This window comes from Pagrus major, chromosome 11 (genome assembly GCF_040436345.1).
Source record: "Pagrus major chromosome 11, Pma_NU_1.0".
NCBI classification, from domain to species: domain Eukaryota; kingdom Metazoa; phylum Chordata; class Actinopteri; order Spariformes; family Sparidae; genus Pagrus; species Pagrus major.
The window spans coordinates 12,632,506-12,657,656 of record NC_133225.1 but is presented as its reverse complement, the minus strand read 5'-3'; the positions used below and the strand labels follow the sequence as shown (position 1 = coordinate 12,657,656).

The following is a 25,151-nucleotide window of genomic DNA, read 5'->3' as shown; positions in this document are numbered from 1 at the left end:
GTGTCATCGTTTTGTTGTAGTCACTATAAGAGACCAAAACATTTTTTGTGACATTTAACAACAGATCGATCAAAGCACACAGTCCGCCTTTTTCAGCTGAAAGTTATCAGGAGTCACGTTCCCTCCAAACTCGCACCTCATTTGAGTGCAAACACACACACACACACACACAGACCAGTTCGCTGAACTCTGCTCAGATATCATGCAGTTTGCCTCTCTGCATGCATGCTCTCTTATCTGTTTTCTTCCTTTCATTGAAATTCAATATTTGTTGCAACATCATAGAAACAAGATGAGGAACCTTTGGTCTAGCTTCACACTGGAATAGTAAAGATAGTTACTCATGTAGCAGAAGATGTACAAGTCCTGGCTGGTTTGTTGACACCCCTTAAACTTTGGTTGCGGTGATGATTTGCGGTATTTTCAGTGTCCCTTTTACTTAAAAGCAAAAATTGTAAAATGCTGTTCTGGCTGCCCTCCTTTGGCACACAAAACTAATATTTCCTTTCATTGCTACTAACTGGAGCAAAACCAATGAAGATTGATTCTGAGTGATTAAAATAATCCTTCAGGTGTCGTTCAGTGTTTCTCTTCTAATATCCAACATATCAATGAAATTATGTTTGTTTATTTCAAAAAAGATCTATTTGGTATTTTGTGACAGTAATCAGGCATATTTAACATTCTCTAAAGGAATGAACTGAAGAAAGAAGAATATGGGAGTGTATTTTTTTTAAGTCGGAACACAAAAATGTTAATTCAAGGGGTGCCAATAATGCTGAGCAGAGCTGAGTACATTTTCATTTTAAGAAAAAGACCCCATGAAATACATGTAATGAGATGAAATGGTGCTCTTTGCAGACATCGTCAGTCGCTCTCTAGTAGAGACCAAGTGTTGTCAGGGAGTCGTGGCGACACTGTTTAGTGCTTTAGTGAAGCTGAATCCAGGTGCAAAAGAAATAAGATTCAACTAATTTCTGTATTTATTAACATTTTCTTCTTCATTCAAATTGGGTAAATCACACTACCACATTGGACCGCAGCAGAAATAGTCTTAGAGCAGGAATTTTTAACTCTTTTTAAGCTAATTCATATTTATCTCTGCTGTCGGGACACGCAGGTTTGAGCAAATGTTTAGGACTCACTCATGTTTTTTGGAAGTATAGAACAAACGACACACACTCATGCATGCAAATCCTCACACACTGAGAAAACAATTAAACATGACCACAACAAACTACTGGACTCTCTTCACACCTTTTTGTTTGCTTTTTTTTTTTTTAATTGTGTAATTTGTTTTTTGTAAAGAATGTTTGTACTGTGAATGTGATTCATTCTGTATAGTTGTGTATAATTTAGATTATTATATTTATGCCGTCAGTCTCTCCATTTGCCTTTGTATTTGTTTTTCTTTTTTTTTTTTTTATCCTGAAATGTGTTGACATTTTAGAATGCAACAGTGTGTGTACTTGACTCACAGTCTGAAAACAATGGTGCTACATTTGGACTGTACCTGATCTTATTTATTCTGTAGTGAAAACATCAAAAACAAATCCATTACTTGGTGCTGTACACAGGGACATTTGTAAAGCCTTTTCTCAGCATTTCCTTTCTCATATTTAATGTGCTATTGTCTGGTTCTTTGAATGCCTCGTATACAACTGTAGGCGCCACATTTTAGATAAATTGACTCTGCAGCAGCTGGCTCAGAGTAAACAGGTATGAGGACCTCTCACGCCACAGTTTGAAACATAAGTCAGCCCGCTTTGCTCTCAAAAGCGAGCTGCTTATCTTTTCGTGAACAAGACACACTGTTTTTGTACATAACTTCCTTTTATTTCTCCTTGTTTGTCTCCATAAACAGAAAGGTATATAAGAAATGTATCTATATACAGTCTATATATATATATGAGTCTATATATAAGTGAGTAGGGATGTTTTGGTGCTGCATTGTGACTTTAAACTCGACCTGTTAGACAGGAGGCTTGAAGCCAAGGAGAGAGAATCATCTCCACACAGATGGTGCCTAACAACATGGCGACACAACAGCCCCTGAATCCTTGTGATACACACACACACACACACACCACAGAACTAGAAACACAAACAAAGGTGCTGTGGCTTGAACAGAACTAGACTCCAGCACTAGAACTGTCTTTACTTTTCTGTTTTATCGTTTCTTTTTTTTCCGTTTTGTTTACCAACCCAGATTCTGCAAGAAAGATGGTGCTTCTGTTCTCAGTCAATCCAGATCTTACAGACTAAATCTTTACTGGTGCATACAAAACTACGTGTCAACCTCCTTTACACGCACTGTCTGACTTTAGATGTCTTACTGTCGAGGCCCTACCTTGTAATGTGAGCATGTTGTGTAACTGCAAAGACATGCTGATGTAAAACACTTGTGTTAGGGTGTATGTGTGCATCACTTGGAGCAGCCGAGCGTCCTTTTTCTCTGATCGAATACAATTAAGCTCAGTTTGCGCGCGTGTGTGTGTGTGCGAGTGTGTGATTTATTTTTTTCACTTGCCAGTGCATATCTAAGGGAAGATTAGACTAATAAGGAAAGCTTTATTTTAAAACTCCTGTCCTGTGCACTCACTCACCTGCGAGTGTTCAAGTGAAAAGAAGAAAAGTCCTTTTAGAAGATAATTAGAGACTATAGTCCATTTGTTACCAGCACTGAGAGGTCTTTTGTAATTATTGTTGATGCTGTTTTGATTTTCTTATTCTTGGTGTTTGATACAACTGCAGTTACATGTTTTGCTTTTAATTGTGTCTTCAGATTCCTGTCAGTTTTTAATACTACTAGTCAGACAGACAGCACGGTGCTCTCCTTCACTTAAAACAAGGAAATTGCAGCTATTGATAAATACTACTCTTTTCCTGTTGTGCTGCAGGGTTTAATGGTTTAATAATCTTCAACACAAGCTTGCCTGGCGGCTTTCTTACGGTCCGGTCTAACCTATGGAAGTTTCTCTAATCCGGAGGGGCGGCGTGGTGTGTGCGCATGTGAGAATAGTTTGGCAGGAGATTAAACTCATTACAGATTTCAACCAGTTTTTGTAGCTACTAGTACAATCAGTCAAAGGGTTGAGGTGCTGTTATTCAAGTCCTTTGGTGCATGAGCATGATTTGAATTAAAGCTTTTATGCAGTTCTCCAGCATGCTCCATCCTGGTACATTATTAATCTGCGAGAGCTTTGCAGTCGAGGCTGTTTACTCTAAATCCTGCCAAAGGTCTTAACTCAGGAACTTCCCAGATTGCTTGAAATCATGTAATGAAGTAAACAGTTTTCTTTAATAAACTACTGCATGTCACAAACGTATTCAACATTTTGCGGCATAGTGAAGTCCCTCTCTAACCCAACTCAGGACCAGGGCAAACCCCTCAGCGAGTGTATTTCGAGGTAAAATCAGCCAGCTGTCTCATCACATCCCCTCAGGCTCGTTCTCACTGTCGCACACATCGAGCCTCTCCGGTGAAATCCAGCTTTATAAAGCTTTATGAGTCGGTCTGATCTCGAGAAGCTGTGAAATGGCTAAGACTTTCAGCATCTTCCTCATCTCACAAATGCCTCTGTCTAGATTCGTGTTTCTTAAAAGGAGGTTCACTGTCCTTTGTGTGGATTCCTCGTTATCTGGGGGGTGAACTGACTCTGGACTCATGTGACCTACAGTCTGTGTACAGTGATCTCTGATCGGTGCAGCCAGGGCAGGTTTGAGGTGCAATAACGGCAAACCTACTTTCCAAAAGGCCCTGGGTTTTCATGATAAAATTGTTACTGTTTCGGTGTTGGTGCTTTTATCCTAAGATGTTATAATGAAACAAATGGAATTAATGTTTTTTTTTCTGCGTTTTATGATTATTAATAAAAATGTTTCATATAATATTTGAATTAACTTTGTTGTGTGTAGTGGCGTTTATGTGTGATTCCACTTCCTCATGGAAGACGTGTAGATGTTGAGGTTTACACCAGTGATGGAACGTAACTAAGTACATTTACTCAAGTACTGTACTTGGGTACAATTTTGAGCTACTTATTTTAATTTTCCGCTCCACTACATTTTGGAGCTAAATATTGTACTTTTTATTCCACTACATTTATTTGATATCTTTAGTTATTAGTTAAATTACAGATTACATGTTACATCAGAGACAAAGTACATTTTTTGAATTAATTAATTTTATCAGCAATCAGATTTTTCATTCATTCATTATAACGTGTGTATGAGGGGTTCCTGAGCAAAAAGTGGAATAATTTATTTTCACTTTAATTCTGTTTATAAGTAACACAATGTCATAATATATGACTATACTGGTCATGTTTTTCTTAAAGTGAAATTCTTATTAGAATAGATTTTTTTAGAAAACCACTGATCTATTTCAAACTAAATTGATGTGAACATTCGAGAAATTGTTTTATAAGCAGTTCTTCTTTCTCACAAATAGCCAGAGCTTCCAGTATCATAGCACGGAGAAGTGCATACTTGTTTTTGTGCCAAAATATGGAGTCACAGGAGTGCAATGAAAAAAGGATAACTCTGTCAAAGATTAAGAAAGTAACTTGAAATATCAGGAGGAATAAAAACATTTTGATAAATAAAGAATTAAACTAAAAATGGTGGAAATATAGAGAAAAATACATTTAAATAAAATTAAAAAAGCAGTTTTTGTTTATTTTCTCATTTGTTATTTATTTCTTTATATATTTATTTCACACATTACTTCATATTTTATATTGTTATTTATTCATTCTATCCCTTTATTTTTGTTTATTCTTTTCTGTTGCTTCTCCTTTACTTTGTCAACGTGTTTTGCTTTTCTCTGTTGCTTTTGCTCCATAACAAAATGCCTGTATTCTCTCAGCATCGAGCCTGTGAGGTGAAGCTTCACATGTGAAAATCTCCACAATAGTTTCATCAACATTTGAAAACATTGAAGCGGTCTAAATAGCCCAACATAGAGGCCGCAGTATCTACACTGTTAAATAGAGATTCTTTCAAAGTTCCACCTCTGAGTGGATAAATATATAGACTAACTCCAGATTACTACAGATTAAAATACTGTTGGACATGAGCCCTGATTCCCACAGCATGAACATACAGAAACAACCTCACGTTGCCGTCTGTAAGTAACGGAGATGATGTGGTACCTGCAAAGGGAATTTCCTAGAAACACTGCGTTAGATCATTTCTTGTCATTTCTGAGGATTTGTTGTGTACAAGGATGAGCCTTGGCCTTTTCTCTTGGGAAACATGGCTGCTAAACCGCTGAGACCTTGACTGTGTGCAAAACAAGCCTGCAGCTGTGCGAGCAGTGACGGGGGGGACGGCTCTTTGAAAGGAATCAGATCCCTTCATGTGATCTGTTACTTGTTACTGTACACTGTTGCCTCCCTTCTGGCATAAATGAGAACAGATATATTGTACACATTCATAGGATATCTGCTCTGAAGGATATTGTTTCATCCAGACACTTGAAACAAATAAGTGAATGAGTGATAATAAGTACAAGTAAATGCTTGTAATAATTATTTTTTTAAAAAGGAGAGGAGAGGAGATTGATGCCACCTTGCACAAAATAGTGAGGTGTAAAAAACGTGGTCATCCCCACAGTGACAGGAAGACAAGAAATAGTCTGACCTGTGCCCGCCAAATCAAGCCACAAGTTGATTTAGTTTAGAAGTGCTGGTAGACTAACTTACCCTGCGGTCCAATACCCAGAGAGAGCACAGACAGATGACAGAAGCCACAGTGACAGATGAAGTCAAAGTTCAAGGTGCAATGTGGACGCCACAGTGCCTCAGTCGGTAGAGTGTACACGCCATGTACAGAGGCTGCGTCCTCGCTGCAGCGGCCCAGGGTTTGAGTCCGACCTGCGGCTATTTGCAGCATGTCACCCTCCCCTCACCTCCACCCTTCATGCTAAGCTAAGCTAAGGTGAGCTAAGCATCTCCTGGCTCATCCGCAGTGCACAAACATGAGAGTGGTACCAATCTTCTCAATTAACTCTCAGCAAGAAAGCGAATAAGTATATTTCCCGAAATGGTGAACTATTCCTAAAAAACACCTTACAGAAGATGCTCTAATGTCCTTTTTGCTGTGAGCTTCATCGTCAGACAAAACAGATAAGAGAAGATGTACCTTTATTGATCCAGTGTGGGAGAAAGTCAATTGACACAGCAGCACAAGGGAACAGACACAGTGTAAACAATAATACAATAATAATTAAAAGAGATTTAAATCAGAACTTAAACTGTGTGTGTTTTGTCATCGACATGCAATTTATTATACTTTGACTATTCTTTTCACTGATTCTTCCTCCCTGCGCAGCTTAGTTGTTTGAATTTCAGCGAAGAAACCTGACCTTGTCTTTTATATCTAACTGGAATGATAAAGCTACGATAATATTGAAACCTCCCTTTAATATCTGAGCTCGTCTCCATTAATCTACAGAAAGGGACGATCTGTGTGTGTCCAAAACGGCCTTCTGGAGGTGAAAAAAAGCACCTTTCTAGGCAGTAAGCATATCAAGCAGTCTAGATCAAGGACAAATGATTTTCCGCTTTTGGCATTTCTTTCCTAGTTTGGCAGTGTGTTCCCTTGTTAGTGAGAATGGAAGGTGGGAGGATATAACTCCCATCCTCATGAGCTTGACCCATTCATAACAAGAGATTGCGAAACGTCCGACCACACAGACAGACAGACAGTGCAGCATGTTAGGTGTGGATGTCTTCTACTGTGGAGCGTTGATGCTCTGCTGGACCAGGCTCTGCGTGGCCCTGCACGTCTCACACGGACAGCCACTGATCCCGGCTCACGACCCCAAGATGACAGGTCAGGAACCAAGGAAGTGGTTTATGTGATTTGTGCAAAAATTGGATTGTTTGCATGCAGTTCCTGCTTCTAGCCGTGTAATGTAATTTCATGTTTTTCTAATTGAATCAAAGGAGATCACCATGCAACGAGCTCCACAGAGACCGGAGATGGCTCGGAAATTAAAAATCCCGTGCCTCATCATGCGCCATGCTTTGTGGATGACATATTCGCAGCGTTGCGTGAAGCTGTGGGGAACGTCGGGCAACTCACAAACCGCAGTTTGACCCTGTTTGGAATCTGCACAGCAACTGATGATCCGTCGGGCTCAGTCCTATTTGAGCTCACTAAGGAAGCGAGCAGAAACGGGTTGCAGGCTTTGCATCCAGCTGCAGGTACGGTACTCTGACTGCCATAATTTTTGTTTAAATCTTGTTTTTGTTTATCTCACGGCATGCATTGTTTTCTCCATCAGTGCACCTGTCAGAGGAAGATGAGAGAGGAGCCCTAATGTTGACCTTTGACCTCCCGCAGTCACCTTTGCTCAGGCTGAACCCTGTGCTGCTCTTGGCATTTAAAAGTCCCCTCAGCGGAGGAAACCTGGACGTCGTGTTTACTAGTCAGTCGCTGCAGCCTAACACACAGGTACAGGAAGGTCTGCTGTGAGTAATGCATGAATTGAAACTGTCCTGGAGTATTTAAACCATTTCTGTGGTCTTCCTGTCGCTGTCTTCTCTAGTCTGTGTGCATTTCAGGGGAAACACAGTACATGATGCTGACGGGAAAAGCATCAGAGGACAACATTCACCAGAACTGGAGGATTTCTGCTGACACGAAATCCCCTGATATGAGTAAGAGATGACATGAGTAAGATATCATGTCTTGTTCACGCTGAAAGCATGTGACACATTTCCTGTCTTTGCAGAGCAAAGGTTAAGAGACGTCCTTACTGGTGGAAAATCAGGAAGTAACATCAACTTGATTCCACTTCTGCTTTTCTCAGGGGGAAGAGGAACTGATACAGGGTAGTCTCAGCTCTCATGTTCCCTGTTTAAATATTACCAGACTACTGTCAGAGCGGTGCTCAGTAACACCCTTTTACTCTATTCCTCAGACACACGCATGGTTCGGGTTCTTCGCAGACCTCCTCCTTCCTCTGTGAGCTGAGGCGGTTCCTGGGTGATGTCACGCCTCAGAACCACCCTGAGTCCCCTCCGCTCCAGCTGACCTCGTTACAGTCCATGCCTCCCCTCACACTGGGCGTATCCTCCAGCGAAACCCTGCTGGCAGGACTGATCAACTCCTCGGCCCTCACCATCTTCTCCTTCTCTACCTGTTGCTCCACGTTTCAGGTGCATCGTAGACAGCTGGCCCTGTCTGCTGCACTGGCAGAGGAGCTCGGGCAGAGGCTGGAGCAGACTGCGATGCAGATAATGGAGGTAATAAGGGAGGAGGATGTTGGTTACCGAGCCACGGAGAGGCTGGGGAGGCTCAGAGAACTCAGTGCATTTCCCAAGGAGGAACCGACAACAGGTGATGTGTGGCCTACAAAAAACAGTCTCCTAAAGCAAATGTTCCCAACATTTCAGTCACATGCACCCTCACAGCCCTGTCATGTTCCAAACATGGATTTTTTAGATGTATTATTTATATAAAAAAGCATATAATAGTGGATGTTACAATCATTATTTCATACTATTCGTCCGTGAATGTTAAGGTTGGTTTAAATGAAAACCCATGGCAACTACAGAAGTAACCCCTGCTTGTAAGAGGTAGACTAGTATTTGCATTAGCACATCTGACAAAAAACTGTATTACCACTTTTGCCGGCGTCCGTACGTCTGTGCCATTCTTGTGAACGCGATATCTCAAGAACGCTTTTAGGGGTTTTTTATTCAAACTTTGCACAGACGTCCACTCTGACTCAAGGATGACCTGATTCAATTGTGGAGGTCAAAAGTCAAAGGTCACAGCAATCCCCTGTCTCATGAACTGATATCTCAAGAACACCTGAAGGGATTTTCATCAAATTTGGCACAAACCCACACTTGGATGAGCTGATTTAATTTTGGAGGTCAAAGGTCACTGGAACCTCACATCTTGTAAATGCGAAAGCTCAAGAACTCCGTGAGGAAATTTCGTTATATTTGGCACACATTTCTGTATACACTCAAGGATGGACTGATAGATTTTGGTGGTCCAAGGTCAAAGGTCATTGCAACCTCATGTTTGAATGTGACATCTCAAGAAAGCCGTAAGGGAGTTTCTTCAAATTTGGTACATAGATCCACTTGGACTCAATGATAAGCTGATTACATTTTGGAGGTCAAAGGTCGAGGTCAATATTTCAAGAATGAATTGAGGGATCTTTGTCAAATTTAGCACAAACCTACACTCGGACTCGAGGGTGAACTGATTCGATTTTGGAGGTCAAAAGTCACTGCAGCCTTAAATATTGTGAGCTCGCAGTGACCTTGTAGCATATTGTAGCTTCTTGGGAGCCTTACCTGCTTTAAAGCGGAGGCATATAACCACCAAGCGGTCGTTCTAGTTAATTGATATTTCTGTTTCCTCTTCTGCATAGAACAGGAGAGAGCCAGTACTGTGCATTTCTCCTGCTGAAGGCCCTTCAGACAGTGGCCCGTACGTACGAGTTGAAGAGAGGACTGCGGACAACCAGAGCCGGCCCCAGCAGCCCAGGAGGCCGCAACATATGTGGGCTGCGGAGCCTCACTGTGTCCCTTGAAAGGCATCTTTTGGCTCCAAACACCGCCAACATTGACAACTGCCATGGCACGTGCGCTGTCCCACTGTTTAATCCCACCAACCACGCCGTCCTGCTCAACTCCCACATTGAGAGTGAGAAGGCGGCGAGCAAGAGTGTGGATGAGCGGGCACCGTGCTGCGTGCCTGTGGCCTACGAAGCTCTGGAGGTGGTGGACTTCAATGAAGATGTGACTCAAGTCAGGCCTTTTGAAAATGTGGTGGCGAAGGAGTGTGGATGCCGCTAAAGCTGTGAGAGTGTACTTATGTCATTTATTTATTCACACTGTGTTAATGGTAATAGATGCACATGTTAACTGACGGAGGTCTCCGTAGTTTACATACTTTCACATATAGCGTGTTTTATTTGCAGTGGATGATCAAGTTTATTGAAACCATAATAAATTGTAATCCAAGATCAAATCTTTTTCACTCTAAAATGGGAAATGATCTTTCTGTGCATGTAAAGGTTTTGTTTTTAGTGATTTAAAATGTGATAAAGATTTTTGAATAAAGCATGCCCTGCCAGACAAAATAAACATTGTACAATACAAATTGGATTAAATGTAACATTCTGTATCTGTTTATTATTAAATGCAAAGTACATGGAAGACTGTTTCTTTATTCAGAAACCTGTTGGTTGTTGTGACAGTAAAGGACTCTTCACTTTTCTTTAAACAGCTGTGTGCAAATCACTCTTTGGTTTTGGGTTTCAGGACCACTTTGGTGCCCATCGGCTTTTTTCTTCTTCTTATCACTCCGACCTCTTCGGATCCCCACCACCACATGAAACTGTCCCATACGGAAATCTGCAGGCAGAGAGCAACACGCAGTCGGGTTCAAATACACATACAACCACAAATATCTGTATATGATACAGTCACTTCAAGGATTAGGGGTAGGGTAGGGTAGGGTATAAGTTTGATTACTTGGAAGAAAATCCACCCTTAAATACAGTGATTATATTAAAAATATTTTGATTTGTGTTTGGTTCAAATCTGCTGTTTAACTGTAGCGCAGGGAGACAAATTGTGGTGATGATGCCATCTAGAGACATCCTGGAGCTGCTTCACCGTCACTACCACAGAAAGCACCCTGATGGCTTCAAGACTAAAACCATTTACACAAAATTGATTAAGTAATCATAATAAATTATGACCAATGGTGACGGTTCTTTTAACACATTAGATAGCATTTATACATCTTAATCTGTAATCAGGGGCACTGCTAGAGCTTTTGGCCACCTGGAAACAATAAATATCATTAACCCCGTCAGCGCCAATGTCTGTTGTGGCTCTGGACCCCATTGATCATCCAGCTTCCATCCCTCCCTTCCCTCTCATGAAGATGGGGAGTCATTCTGAAAAGTGGGCAGTGGACAGGTTGACTTCAGTAAGATAGAAATGAGGGTGGACCCTGGTGTTAGTGCTCATCCCTGTACTGAGCTGGTTATACGTGAGCATTTGCAAATTCAAATGCGGTCTATTTAGTTCCAGATTTTTACAGCCTTTTCTCCAAATCTCCATGAGATTGATGAGAAAAAGGATTGGGAAACACATTATTAGCATAGCGCTAACTGGTTCAGCTGCAGGGCTGCAACCGATCCCATTTACATCCTGCGAATGAGCTGAAACAAAATTATCCCACCATTATTAACTCCACAAAAACCTATTTGAAATCAAGTGTTACATAGACGATACCTGATATATTGATCCATCCTGCAGACTCCCAATGAAAGACCTGATGCCTGTCTCCTCAACAAAATAATCCGCAGCTTCTAAAAAAACAAGATAACATAAAAGACACTGAAGCCCCGTTGACACAGATGAGACAGACTTTAAAGGGTAACTCCACCAATTTCACACATTAAAGTGTGTTTAGAGGTCTTGGGGAGTTTGACTGCCACTGTAAATCTGTTAAATTGCCTGATAGTTGCATTGTGGGTAATGTAGGCACCACGTTTTGAAAAGGAAGAAGAATGCATGGGAATAAAAACATCGATATCTCTGATTCTGCCGTATCAATTTAGACTTTTTAATTTTAAACTCTCCATAATGAGCCTCACAGTGTTACAGGACTACAACATGGTGCCTACATTACCCACAATGCAACTTTGCTGCTGAGTGACATCACTGGAGGCAATTTATCAGATTAGATGCAGCTTCCTCTGGAGCCACAAGCAGATGCACAATATTTATTAATCTAAAACTTTTTACCAACATTAGATAAACAGCATATTTGTCATTCTTACTCATCATTCTAATCTCAGGTGTGTGTTCCTGTCTGTATGTAATGTGACATGAGTGCAGCACTCACCATGCACTTCATTTACACTCGAGCTCACAAGCAGCACGACCAGCGTCAGCACTATGCAGCGGTTCATAGTGAATCCCTTCCATGGATTTGGAACATCGCTCAAGTTTTCGATAGACAGAATCCTGTCATAAGACACTACAGACACACACAAACAAGTCAGAGGCATGTACTAGCTGCCACAGTATACACTTGATCGGTTGTTTAGGGAGGACGAGTTTCTTACTTGTGATGTTTTCAGAGGTTTCGACTCTGGCTCCTGAAGTCCTGTCGGTTTAAAGTTGAATCTGAATGAAGCTAAGATAAAGAAAAGTGTGTTTTCCTCATGCATAGAATTAACTTTTGCAGACTATTTGTGTCCGTGCTGCCATGTGCACAGTCTTTCAGACTGTAGCCGACTGTATGTCAAAGACTAGTCAGCTTAAAATAGGCACCTGCAGCTATTTGAAAAGGATATTCGATTTACAGAAGCTCAGTTCAGTTTTATATGAAACCCACAACAGACAAAATAGAAACTTACCTGATGTGACACCTTGAGTTGTGTCTCCCTGCTGAAGTGAATGTTAATGTTGTTGTGTTGATGGTGATTTCTGCTCTGCTGGCAACAGGGCAGAGTTATACACACCCTGCACCGGGCTGCTTTGCTCCTTGACTGACAGGCACAGATGACAACTGTTGAAAAAAGGAAAATGATGGACATACATACCGGCAGGCGGACGAGTGTTACCAGCCTCTTAGCCTCTGGTTCACTGATAAGAAAGATGATATGCCAGATGGGATAAAATAATGAAACTTTGACTAAGATACTATTAGTGATGGAATGCAACTAAGTACATTTACTCAAGTACTGTACTTAAGTGCAATTTTCAGGAACTTGTACTCTACTCGAGTATTTCCATTTTCTGCTACTTTATACTTTCAATCCACTACATGTATTGAATAACTTTAGTCACTAGTTACTTTGCAGATTACACGCTGCATCAGAGCGGCAACAAAAACAAAACACTGATTCTGTTTATCAGAAAAATGCTGAATATCAGATGCCATAATTGGTTGACCCTCAGTATACAGTATATACATGATACAAATGTATGTGTAATTGACTTTTACCTGTACTTTTGATTCTTAAGTATTATTAATCTTGCCTTGTTGAAGAAGAATAAAACAAGGCTTCACTTTTAAACCTGTGTGTTTAGTACCAGTGGTGTAAAGTAGCTAAGTACATTTACTCATGTACTTCACATCACTTGAGTATTTGCATATTTTGCTACTCCTGTAATTTTACAAATTAAGATTTTACGTTAAAAAAACAAAAACACGATGAGCTTTTGCAACTGTAAAATACTGTTACTGTGCATATAAACGCATCAGTAATAACAGTGTAATAATAAAACACCAGCACTGACAGGTTTATTTAAAAAAAATGCCTCATTAACTGCGTCATGACTTCACCGCGCTACGTCACGGTGCACAGGCCCCGCCCCTGACAAACACCGCAGCCTGCCTGCTCTGTTAGCTCAGCATTAGCGGAGAGGAGAGGACAGAGCGAGCTGCTGGTGCTGACGCTGGCCGGATGGTTAAATCTAACCTACAGACGATTTTGAATAGTCATTGTTTTGTGAGAGAAAAAGAGAGAAACTTATCCGAGATGCCTGTTATTGAGCAATCCAGTAATAAACCCGAAAGTGAAAGGTATGTCGCTGTCGTCGTTGTGAATTGTTATAAGCTAATTTAGCACGCTAGGCTAAGTTTAAAAACCGCGGCCTAGCGAGGAGACGTCCTGCAGCGCTACTCACCCGTGTTTTCTTGTTTACATAACAGCGCTGTTTATTTCATTTGACGCTTCTAAAAAACACATTATGAAGCGCGTTTGGATTCATACCTTTTTCCATAAGCGTCTTAAATAAATCACCCTGAAATACAGAAGTGTACATCTCAGTTGTAAGACATTTACTTATCATCGGCGTTCAGCAAATGGACAAAATCTCAACGTCGCTGTTTATCTGTGTTCCAGTTAGCTAGCTAAGCTAACGCACAAGCTAATATGTGAAACGCAATAGAAACACGTTAGCTGAGAGCTATGGCGCTAGCTAGCGTAACAAGTGTCGACTTTGCCATCTATAAAAATGGTTTAGCTTCTTGTTTATTCTAACGTACTCAATGTAAAAATGCTGAGACTGAATTTTTATTCGGGCAAACGATTATTTCGGTGTTAATATGAATGTCAGCGTAGTCGCATAGCTAGCTGCCTTAGCTAGCGGTTATATCACCGATGTTTTCATATTCTCGGCGTCGCAGTGAAAACAATCGGTGGCAATAACACGACAATATTTTGGTCATATTTCACATTTTAATTACTTAGCTCCTGTGGGAATACACAGGACGTTAAAATGTGTATTAACATTATGTACACTTAGCTCGTTGCTAACCAAACATCGTTGAAAGGGTGACTGAATTGACAATTGTGGCTTCACGGCTTGTTTTTTTGCCCCATTTTCGCCCTCGGGCTCAGATCCTAGCTAACCTTGACATCCTGCAACTTGTCGAAAAGGGGACCGATCCAAATTTGGTGTAATTACAATGGGGCAATCATTCGAGATAGATCAACATTTAAATAACCTCTGTGACGTGCGGTAATCTTACTCAGTGTTATATTAACCATTGCGGGGGCATTCACCAGCCAAATGGATTCCTGTTTTGTTGGCTCACTTCCAGTTAAATGTGGGAATTGGCTGCAAATGTGATCAGATGCCTGGAAATACGGTCATAATTTTTTTTTAACTTGTAAGCGATTAGCCTGGGGCTGATTTTTACCTCGGTCGTGCTCTGACATGATTTCTGGTCGAGGCTGTTTGCCTCGCTCTAACGTTACCCTGTTGTGAAGCACTCATAGGAAATTTCCACTGCACTGCAAAGGGGGGGTGGTATGGGCACTGTTGAGTCCAATGATGACATATTGTACAGGAGCTGTTGTTTGTTCTATAGATGCATTATTATTGTGAGACTTTTCTGTTCACGGTGACACGATGGATGCTTTTATTAAACGCTCAAGTGATAATGATTGATGAAGACTGTGGACGGAGAGTTTCATTGAGTTGTTTTTCAGCCGTAGAGCCACAGCTTTATTAGACATCAGCAAGTGCCCCTTTGGACCGATTCCCTCACAGCTTGCCGATCCTGTTCTCTGTTTTTGAGATGATGCTGGTATGACAGCATGTTACACGGATCTGAAGCACAGACACTTATAGAGGTCATATTTTTCTTGTCGGGTTTTTGCCTTGCCTTTATTTTGTTATGTAGCAAGTTACTCTCTTGCACATTAAACACTGCTGCGCTGCCTGAAACACCTGGTTTGGAGTCGAGCCTTACGTAACTTTTGTGCATCATTATGTAACAGGCGTTATATAAATATATATGTTTATGTATATATGATTAAAAATATGTATACGGCTGTACCACAGCCATGGTTAGCAGCTGTAGCAGCATTATTTCAGATCACGCTACCGTGCTCGCCATGACCCGCCCTACTCTGCCCCTGATTGGCTACGTCCTGTCCGTGAAGTAATGCGCATGTGCAACTCTCATCAGAGATCGAACAGAGGCGAGATGTCTCACTTCGTAGCTAAAACGGAGCGTTCAAGACACCCTGTGTAAAGGGTTGCTGCAGTAATGCACCATATGAGACAAATAATGTGTTTTTTGACAATTAAAGTATGTAAACCTTTTCTACTAGGACCCCCGAATAAAAGTATGAACCTGAAAATTAGAATAATATGACCTCTTTAATAATACTCACATTATGACACCCTAGAGATAAGTTGTCCTTTTATGTGAAATGAATACATGGCAATGGTAGCAGAGGCTCAAGAGACCATTCGTCCATGTGACTGGGACGTGATGTGCATTGCTCTCTGCTTTTGACATGTGGATTTCAAAGAATGCTTTTAGCTGAATTGATAAGTCGATTGAAAGCCTTGTGCAGAAAAGGTGGTGATGGTTTTTGCCGTTAAACATAATTTTTTAATTGGATTTGGAGAGGACCTGTGTTAGCTTACGATCTCAAATGCCTTGCAAGATGAAGCGATAGGTTGTATATTGACATGCTTACTCAGAGTTATGGGAGTGACAATGGTTCTCATTTTGTTTTCACACATCTGCTCCACATTTAGCACAGCAGTGGCATTTGCGTAAGAGCATCTGTGCACGTCTGAGTGCATGTGCAGCGTTGCTGTTTATGGGTTGCGTTCCCGAATAGGCTTACTCTCAACATTGCAAATGTATGCAGCCGCACAAGCGAGCCAAGCTAATTCTATAGAGAACGTTGACTGGCGTCTCCATTGAAACGGCCGATCTCAAACTGGTTAAACTGGTTTTTGTCCGGGTCTGTTGTAAACTGGAGCAGAGTGGCTAGTGCAGGGCCAAAGTAGGGCGACTGGTTAGACAAACAGACTGCTCCTCTGGCAGACTGCCTCTAAGAATCATGTGACAAGCTTAATGCTATCTCACAGAAACCAAGGCATGCTATAGATCTGTTTTTAGGAAGTTCAGTGTCTCTCTTCAGATATGAACAATTAATTTTTCCACAGGGGACAGTGATGAGAATCATGACGCCTTTCTGAAATGGGAACAGTTTGTTTCGGGGGGGTTTTACTGAATATTTTACTGAGAGTTGACACACAAAATTGTGACATTTTTCATGTGTCGTCAGTGATTTGGTAGACATAAACCACTCAGACTTCCTGTCTGTTAATGCCCACAAGTCAAATGTTTATCTGTCAACACCTGGTGCAGACATCTGCCTGAGGTGAGAAAAGTTACCGATTGATCTGTGCCTCGTATTTTCTTCACTCAACCGTAGCAACTGTTTTACTGTAATCTCAGTGATGAGTTACCCAGTAGTGTAATGTACGCTAAGCCTGCTCTTTATATTCAGAGATTGGAAGCAGAACCTCCAGTGAATACCCCACTTATGATGGCTCCATCTGTGTGTATGTTTGTGTCGCCCTCCAGTATCTCCAGTCCCAGGAGGTGCTCCCGCTGTTGCAGTAACCCGTGTCCGGGGCCTCTGTGGTGCTCCTGATGCCCCTCTCCCACCCCTGAAGATCCCAGGTGGGCGAGGGAATGACCAGCGGGATCGCAATCTTTCAGCTAAGCTATTCTATTCTGTAAGTTAAGCCACTTTTTATATGTGTTATATAGTAAACTGACTTCTCTTAGTAGGAGTGTGTGTTTGCAGGGTAGACCTACCTTAGGCTAACATTGCAGAAAGACAGACGTATCGACGGGGAGCGACAAACACAAAGATGCGATTCAGCAGTTCTGAATCTTATCGCTCTCTGACTTAAGTCAAGCCAATGATGATAATGTTATTCTGCTGCAAAACTGTAAGGTGCCCAATGTAATCTTGGTCAGAGTGACAGATCAGCACATTCTGCTGGTCACAGTGTAAGACCGCTAATCAAAACATCTTTGATAAAGATTAGCATGTGTCAGGCTCATGTGCGCTTCACCAGCTTAAAGTCACACTCACTTCAATATGTCTGCTTGTAATTGTAACTTTATTCTTGGTGTCGTTTGTGGATGTGTTTCTCGTGGGTCACACATTTCCTCGCTGTTCTCAGGATACTCAGTTGCTGGTTCTTGAGGAGCCTCCCCCTGCCAACAGCAGAGTGCGGTTCTTGCTCTTTGAGCCCCGGCGCTCTGAAGGCAAGCACTGCGTCTCGAGGGCGGCGCTGAAAGGAAGGAACCTCTATGTTGAAATCCCTCCTGGAACTTTGCCCGAGGGCAGCAAAGACAGGTCAGTGGGCACAACATTTTGTCAGTGATTCATCAAAGAAATGTTTTGTTCGCAGTTTGACTACTTTTGATGATGAAACAATGAAAGCAAAGCTAAATTGTTGATTTATTGCAAATAAAACACATGAATGAATCTGAATTTATTAATTCGTACCATAGATGAGCTGTCGTATCAAATTAAAACATGTCTGTACTAAAATCAAGTTACAGTCCATAAAACTTTAGGTAATGTTGTTAAAATCTTATTTTACGCACTGGTATGGCTGACAAAGTTGTACTTGGACCGTCATGAATAATTATTTGCTTCTGAAATTCATTAACATCCCTCCTATAAAACATTAACACTTTCTGTCTGCTCTGTTTCTTTAGTTTTGCCCTTCTGCTGGAATTTGCAGAAGAGCAGCTGCAGGTTGATCACGTGTTCATCTGTTTCCACAAGAACCGTGACGATAGAGGTGAGACTTTTCTTGTCAGGGTTTCTTGAATTGTTAATGCTTCATTTTTTAAAAACTGTTTTAGCGCAGGTAATTTAAATTTAAACCAACTGAATAGTTTAGCAGATGTCAAGGAAAATTCTCTCTGAATAAATTTTGGCATTCTTATATAGCCTTACAAAGTATTTTTTTGTATATAGTGCCTTGTTATGCATCGTTTAGGAGACCAGCCTGCACAAACATTTTGTAGCTAGTGTGAGGCAGATTGTACAGGTACTGTTTCAGGTACACTTCACTACAAATGTGACTGAAAATGTACATTGGACCATCAAAGAGAGGCTACATGCTGGTACAAACTGAGGGGGGACTGCATGAAGTTGGATGAGGAACACAGGAAACAGTTGGATGATAGCAGACAAGAGTCAAATCAAAGTCAGATTTAACTTCTATATGATTTCCTGACATTTTTTCTCGTTGTGTTCTTTAAATAATTTAATAAATCAGTTGAAAACATTTTCCTACATCAGACCTTAAATGCGGTCGATGAACTTGAGCCTTGTCTCGGCAGATAAGGTGGTGACTTTTTACCTGCAAGTGTAAGGACAGATTTTTTTAATGGTTTATTGTTTATTGTTGTCCTTCTTTATGGTGTGACATAATGATTGGGACTCCAGGGGAACAATACAAGCTGTTTCCTAAACCTTTATACATTTACGTACTCACATTACGTGCATTATTTTGTGTATTTAGACCCCCAGTATTTACAATACTTCAAGACATGAATTAGTTGTAGAAAGTTTTGTCTCAGTTGTGTTTTATATCCAGCTCAGTATTTAAGTCTCAAGAGATTTACATGTGTTTTCGTCCTGCCCCCCTTCAGCATCCCTGCTGCGTACGTTCAGTTTCCTGGGCTTTGAGATTGTGAGACCGGGTCATCCCCTCGTCCCCTCCCGCCCTGACGCTTTCTTCATGGCTTACAGCATCGAGAGAGACTCCTCTGACGACGATTAAATGACGCTGAGCAGTTACAAATGTTTGTTGTTCTTATTTCAATCCATACCCACACATCTTTATCATTTCTTTGGAAATCAATATATTTCACCAGATAAGTTACGGTTGAGGTTTCCTGTCACAGGTTCCTTTAGTGTTTGTTTTACCTCTACCTACGATGTGCTGTGTTTCAATGCTATTTGCACTAGGGTAAGATGTTAATATACCAGGAATGTAAAGCAAACGCCCACATAATATCCGGGCAATGTGTCCTCGCCACTGTATTACTTTCCATGATGTGTAGTGCTGACCTCCTCTTCACCCTCCCTGAACACCCTGATGATCATCTCCACAGTGTAATATTTATGATAAATTCATCTTACTTATGTAAGTAGGTGTGTTTCATAGTGATTATCATTTGATTCTCCTGTTTGTATTGATTTTTTTTTTAATGTGTGCATGATTTTCATTTGATTCTTTGATTCACTTGATAGATATCTGCATGTTGTAACTGTACTAAATAAAAGTGCTCACCTTAGAGAGTGACATCTGTCGTTTTTGTCTCCGCATGTAAGAATTAAGGTATCAGTTTACTTAAGAGGATCTAGGCCATATGTTGTGTTGACTGACTGTGTGTAAAAAAGTTTTCACGCTTTAAGTACGGCTGCATGGTTATGGTCAAAAAATCCTATGGTGAAATTGTGTTTTAAAAAATCATTTTAATTGGAAAAAAACCTATTAAAATCATGATGACGTGACATTTGTTGGGGTTTGTACCAAACAAACATGTTAACTTACATCTGAAGAACAAGATTTGTAGTCCAGGACGTCTCAGCAGCACCACAGTACAGTACAGCTGTTTTGTCACACATAACCTTTTTCAAAAAATTGAAGCTTCATGTTATTTAAACTATGTACTACCAGCCATATTGCATTTTTTTTTTATTATATTTCAATTAATTGTGCAGCCCTAGCTTGAGGCCAGGGCTGGTATATGGAAGACCAAATCTGCTACAATCTCAAATAAATGAATATGCAATTAAATGTACCAAAATCCATCTATTTATATGTTGTTTTCTTCCATTTTTATTTTATCTCATTTATGTATGAGTATTTTCTCTCTTTATTAGTCCCATATTTATTTTTATTTATACATAAATATTTATAAAATCTTTTATTTAGACCTTTATTCATATACATCTTTTTTTACATTTCTGCGGCGCTATACAAATGAGGGACTGTCACTGAAAGCGCTTCACAGGGTCAACTTCCTCACCTACATGAGTTAGTTTCAGCCCACCGTTCAGCTAGTCTGTAAAAAAAGTGTGAAAATGAAAAAAAAAACTTGACCAAAGTTCAAACCTCACCTTACTTTCACACTTCTGAACATGCATGTCGGCACAATTGTTCATTTTATGAAGTTAGAAACATGGGTGTCAGATACTCCTAACTGGTGTGACAAGCATGATGCATGTGGAGACCTGAAGTTACTCACTATTGTATTCACCTTCATGATTTACTAAGAATAATCATACGATCCAGTCAGTGGGGACTAGTAAGCACCGTAACCGTAGCACAATTATTTAAGCGGTAGGTGTCTTACAGCCCTTAAAACTTGTTTTTATTACATAACAATTCAAGTAAGCAACAATTAAAGGTTATTTTTATTAAGAGTTTAACAGTCAAAAACTGTCCAAGTACAGTATTTCACCTAAACTGTGAAGCGTGGTCGAAGATCTGATCAGATCTGATTCAAATGTTGCTAAATCCTGATTGGTGAATGGAAATATATAATCACCTTTTTCTAAGTGAGCGCTGCCCCCTTCAAACCAGTGAGGAGAGCACAGAGAAGAACAGAAATCTCTTGTCAAGAAACCAATGGCATTAAATAGTTTGTAGATAAGCTGAATGAGAAAAGACATTTTCAAGGCCTTTAATGTTATTATAGCAAGATGTTTAATCATTTAAAGTGCAGCATTTTATATTAATTTCACATTATGAAAAGCGGTAAATTCACATCTTAATATTTAAAATAATAATGGGAAAGGCATACACATTAGTAGTGTATTTCTGACGCAGACTGACAGTTTACAACCTGCTGTGTTGGACTGCAAACATCCAAGAGTCTTCAAAGGAATGATTTCATTTCTACTTTAAATGTCAGTCCACATTCAGAGTGAGCCACAGCTGACTGGTCACACTCACAACCGTCTCGGGGTCTGTGAATGACAGGAACTTCAGGCACATGCAGTCCTCCCAATCCACAGCAGACTGATCCTGGACCAGCCCTCTCTCTGCCAACTTCATCACCAGCAGGGCTCGCTTGACTGCCAGCCAGTTGTGTACGGCGGTGGTCATAGGGCGTCTGCGATCAAAGAGTTGGACACGTGGCCCCCAGAGGAGCACCTGAAGCATGGCCACCATGTCGGCCATCTGCGGCCCGCTGCTCTCGCTCTGGAGCAGAGAGGCCAGATGAAGAAGCCCACTTCGGTATGGGGACTTGGACTGAGTTGAGTCCAGAGATGTCAGGCTCTCCTGTGAGTGGAGGCAGTATTGAATTAAGGCTCCAATCTGGGATTTAATGTGGGTGAAGGGGTGAGGTACAGGAAGAGCAGATGATAGCGGGGTTAACACCACACGAGGGGAACCGTGTTTCCTCCATAACATCTGGATCGTTCCTTTTCTCTCCATCTTTTCCCACTCCATTGCCTCTTTCAAAGAAGCATCCTGTCCTTGCTTGTTTCCTCCCTCTTCCTTCTCTCTTTTGGGCCACACTAAAAAGATCTCCAGAGGTCTGAGCTCAGGTGCAGAGGCACTGATATTGTACAGATGTAGCGAGCCCGTTAATACCTGCAGCAGCAGAACACATACCTGTCTGTCATAGTCCAAACAATCTGTGCTCTGCAGCGAGATGCTATCCTGAACAAAGTCCTCTAGCGTGGCGTGTGGCAGGTCTCTCTCAACGCTCACTGACTGACCTCTCTGGAGGAGCGACTGAACCGAAGGCAGATCAATGTTCTCACTGCTACCTCCCCCTGGTGCTGTAGCAGTGATGCAGCCTGGTTGAGTTTGTAGGAGACCTGAATCATTCCTGCTTGGTTGGAAACGAGCGATTACATCTTGCACGTTGACATGTGATGGCTGGTGTTTGGTGCGATCTGAGGCAGGGTCATCAGTCTGTTTGGGTACCTGCACAGAAAAGACAGAAAACAGACAAGTTCATGAAACTAAACTCATGTTCAAGAAACCCTTGCATTGCAACAATGTGTTCAATATGAAAAAAAAAAAAAATATCTAGCCTTCCTGTTGCAGCTGTGTCACCTGATGACAGTTCAGAGGAAGTGTTTCTGGCACCGCAAGTCAGAGTCACAGTTGGCAACGTGATAAAGATCATGTTTGTATGACTGGTTGCTGGGTGCAACACGTTCTTTGTCTTAAACATGATTTCAACTACAAGTGAGCACAGTATACAACAGAAACATTTGCACTTCATGCATTATCACACAGAACAAACTGTTGCATTACCCTTAAACCAAGAACCCTCCCTGGGAGCTTGGGGCTGTGCAGACTGTAGTAAACGGCGTCTCCCATGTGCTTTGGCTCGCTGCCCTCACACAGCAGGAAATCCTGAGGCTGGTATGAGCTGAGGGCCTCTCCCTGCAGCAGGATCCCAGCATCCACGCCTTGTGCCATACTTCTCAGGAAGAGGAGATGGCGATGCTGAATCCCCTGAAAGACAGCCCTCTGGTCGTCGAAGCTGCTGAAGAGGTAGGGCAGATGTTCGTCTGGGGTGTCAAAAGACAGCTGGGAGAAGGTCAGTAAGGGGGCAGGACTGCCTGTGACTGCTTTAAACTCTTCCATCTCCTCATGGAAATAGGTGTCGGGTATTGGTGCCATCATGTACAGGGGGTTGTCAAAGTTTTGAGGTGGTCTTGGAGAAAATGGAGGCAGAGGAGACTGTGGAGCTGCATTGAAGCCTGGGAGGGAGAGGGTGCGAGCTAACCTCTTCTTTGGAACAGGTGGCGGGGTGCCATCAGAGAAAAACCTCACCTGGTGTTGGGAGGGATCTGAGCAACACAGTGAGAGGGATTTGGGTCAGAGCAGGAGCAATGAGCATGCAACACTTTGGAGTCATCAGTGGCAGAATGCAGTTTGCCAAGTCATTGTCTGGATATCATATGTTACTGAAAGTAAGAGTTTCAGACGGTTGCTTCCTCTTTTTCAGTTCTCACGCGAAACACGAACTGAGAAGAATGAACCACGCATTATAGTATAATTATGTCTCTGCATACACTAGCTTCGGAGTTGTTTTACGTACGTGTGGTTTCTTTCCCTCACTTGAACCTTACTCACTTCATCAGTCTGCAGACCTACCGTAGCGCTGGTGTATGGGGCACTGGGCTGCATGACAATCAGTGGCTTCAGGGAAGACATCGTTGTATGAGCAGTTTTGATGCTGGAGTCCAACAGGGCTGAACATAACACTGTCAGACTCCACACTGGAGCGACTCCTGTGTGAGAGAATACACAAATAACACAAGTCTTTACCCTTCCAGCATGAATATATGCACGGTGCATCAACAGACTGCAGCTATTCTCGAGTGGAAAGTTTGTGTCTGCAACAAGTGTCTCTGAAAGAGCGAAAAAGATTTGTTTGTGCATGTTTTTCAAAGGATTTAAACTGTACTTTCAATACCTATGCAATCCACTTTTGTCCCAAATATTTAGGATATCTATGTCTTACCTGTGCTGTTTGACAGGCAGCGCTGGTGGCTGTTCCTCCACTCTGCTCACAGGACCAGACGCCATCAGCAATCTACAAAGTTAACACGACCTAACCCGCTCCGCCACCTCTCTCACAGTTCACTGCTGTCACAGAGCAACAGTGTCTGTTGAAGCTCACAGGTGGCTAACTCAGCGCCTCTCTGAAAGACGTCCCATCTGCATCAGTCACTCCCCCTCTCACTTCTCTCTCGGTCTGTGTAGTTGCATGTTTTTCTTGTGAATTTTCTGCTGTCGTTATCTTTGGCACTAATTGTCAGGGCTTGAGGTTGGTACCGGAAAAAGTTGTGTCTGTTATGAGGGCAAAACTGCTCTCTGAGCTAACCTCAACTTGACAGAATGGGGAAGAGCAGTTGCAGCAGAGCCCCCCTTCTCCTTCAATATGCACTCTTGTTTCTCTCTTTCTCTCAGTTGCAGATGATCTACATTCGCTATGAGAGGCCTCAGCGTGAACCTTTCTCTTTGGGATGATGCAGTTTGAGGCTTTACATGTGCAATGCCCTCTTCAGGGTCTGGTGCTCACTTGTTAGAGCTTTTGCTTTCACTGACTTAAAGGAAAGGTAAAATGTTTTAGCAGAGACAGACAGGTGGTTTACCACGTCCAAATCTTGCACAACTAGGACATTTTGAACGAATATTTATAGTCAAACAACTTTGTAAATTCTCTGTGTCCTATAAATGATGACATGGAAAGGAACACTTATTTTAGGGAGCATTACACACTGTGACTGACATCAAAGCTGTGGATGTGAGGAAAGCAGAAGCAAAGTTAGTAACTTGTTATGTAATAATCATAAAAAAAACAAAACTGACAGGTGTCTTGCGCAATGACACTTCAGCAATGCATGCTTGTTCAGAAACACTGTAACAAGACGAGCTGGATTCTGAAAGTTTAAACACGTTTTCTCTGAAAGCCAGACGATGGTTTTGATGCCAAAAGTCAGATAATCAGGATTTAATTAGATAAAGGCTGTTATTTACGACCAAACTAGACTAAGACTGCACATGCTAGCAGCTCTATGAGGCTGTATTTGAGTACAGGAGTTCTTTGCGCTACATGCTAACATTAGCATGCTAATTTGCTCAAAATGACAATGCTTATATTCTGATGTTTAGCAGGTATAATGTTCATTCGGCATATTGGTTTCACATTAGTTTCTAATTAGCACTAAACACAGTATACCTGAGGCTGATGGGAAATATTAGACAAGTAAAAAAATTGACCTGATGGTGGCGCTAGAATTTCATCCATGG

At 41.5% G+C, this 25,151-nt stretch overlaps 3 protein-coding genes and 1 long non-coding RNA gene across 4 annotated transcripts; 2 read left to right on the top strand and 2 right to left on the bottom strand.

Moving 5' to 3' along the window:
• Positions 1 to 6,282: 6,282 nt before the first annotated feature.
• amh (anti-Mullerian hormone) lies at positions 6,283 to 10,104 on the top strand. Its single transcript, XM_073475866.1, has 7 exons — positions 6,283 to 6,840; positions 6,954 to 7,214; positions 7,295 to 7,464; positions 7,559 to 7,670; positions 7,745 to 7,844; positions 7,934 to 8,352; positions 9,409 to 10,104. The coding sequence occupies exons 1-7, from the start codon at positions 6,720 to 6,722 to the stop codon at positions 9,828 to 9,830; spliced, it is 1,605 nt and encodes a 534-aa protein (XP_073331967.1). The 5' UTR covers positions 6,283 to 6,719; the 3' UTR covers positions 9,831 to 10,104.
• A 38-nt stretch (positions 10,105 to 10,142) lies between these two features.
• Positions 10,143 to 12,566, bottom strand: LOC141004399 (uncharacterized). Its single transcript, XR_012179812.1, has 5 exons — positions 12,416 to 12,566; positions 12,122 to 12,192; positions 11,899 to 12,033; positions 11,283 to 11,359; positions 10,143 to 10,391 (listed from the first exon to the last, which is right to left on the bottom strand). It is a non-coding gene; the product is annotated as an uncharacterized lncRNA (long non-coding RNA).
• Positions 12,567 to 13,422: 856 nt separating this feature from the next.
• On the top strand, positions 13,423 to 19,653 carry oaz1a (ornithine decarboxylase antizyme 1a). The gene is given in 6 exon segments (XM_073475867.1): positions 13,423 to 13,587; positions 16,906 to 16,972; positions 16,974 to 17,060; positions 17,517 to 17,692; positions 18,061 to 18,146; positions 19,006 to 19,653. Coding segments are annotated over 6 exon segments (666 nt in total). The 5' UTR covers positions 13,423 to 13,468; the 3' UTR covers positions 19,137 to 19,653.
• Positions 19,654 to 21,056: 1,403 nt separating this feature from the next.
• Positions 21,057 to 23,924, bottom strand: LOC141004768 (inactive tyrosine-protein kinase PEAK1-like). Its single transcript, XM_073476427.1, has 4 exons — positions 23,860 to 23,924; positions 23,490 to 23,626; positions 22,641 to 23,182; positions 21,057 to 22,304 (listed from the first exon to the last, which is right to left on the bottom strand). Exons 1-4 carry the CDS (start codon positions 23,922 to 23,924, stop codon positions 21,276 to 21,278), a joined length of 1,773 nt encoding a protein of 590 aa, XP_073332528.1. The 3' UTR covers positions 21,057 to 21,275.
• Between the last annotated feature and the right edge of the window lie 1,227 nt (positions 23,925 to 25,151).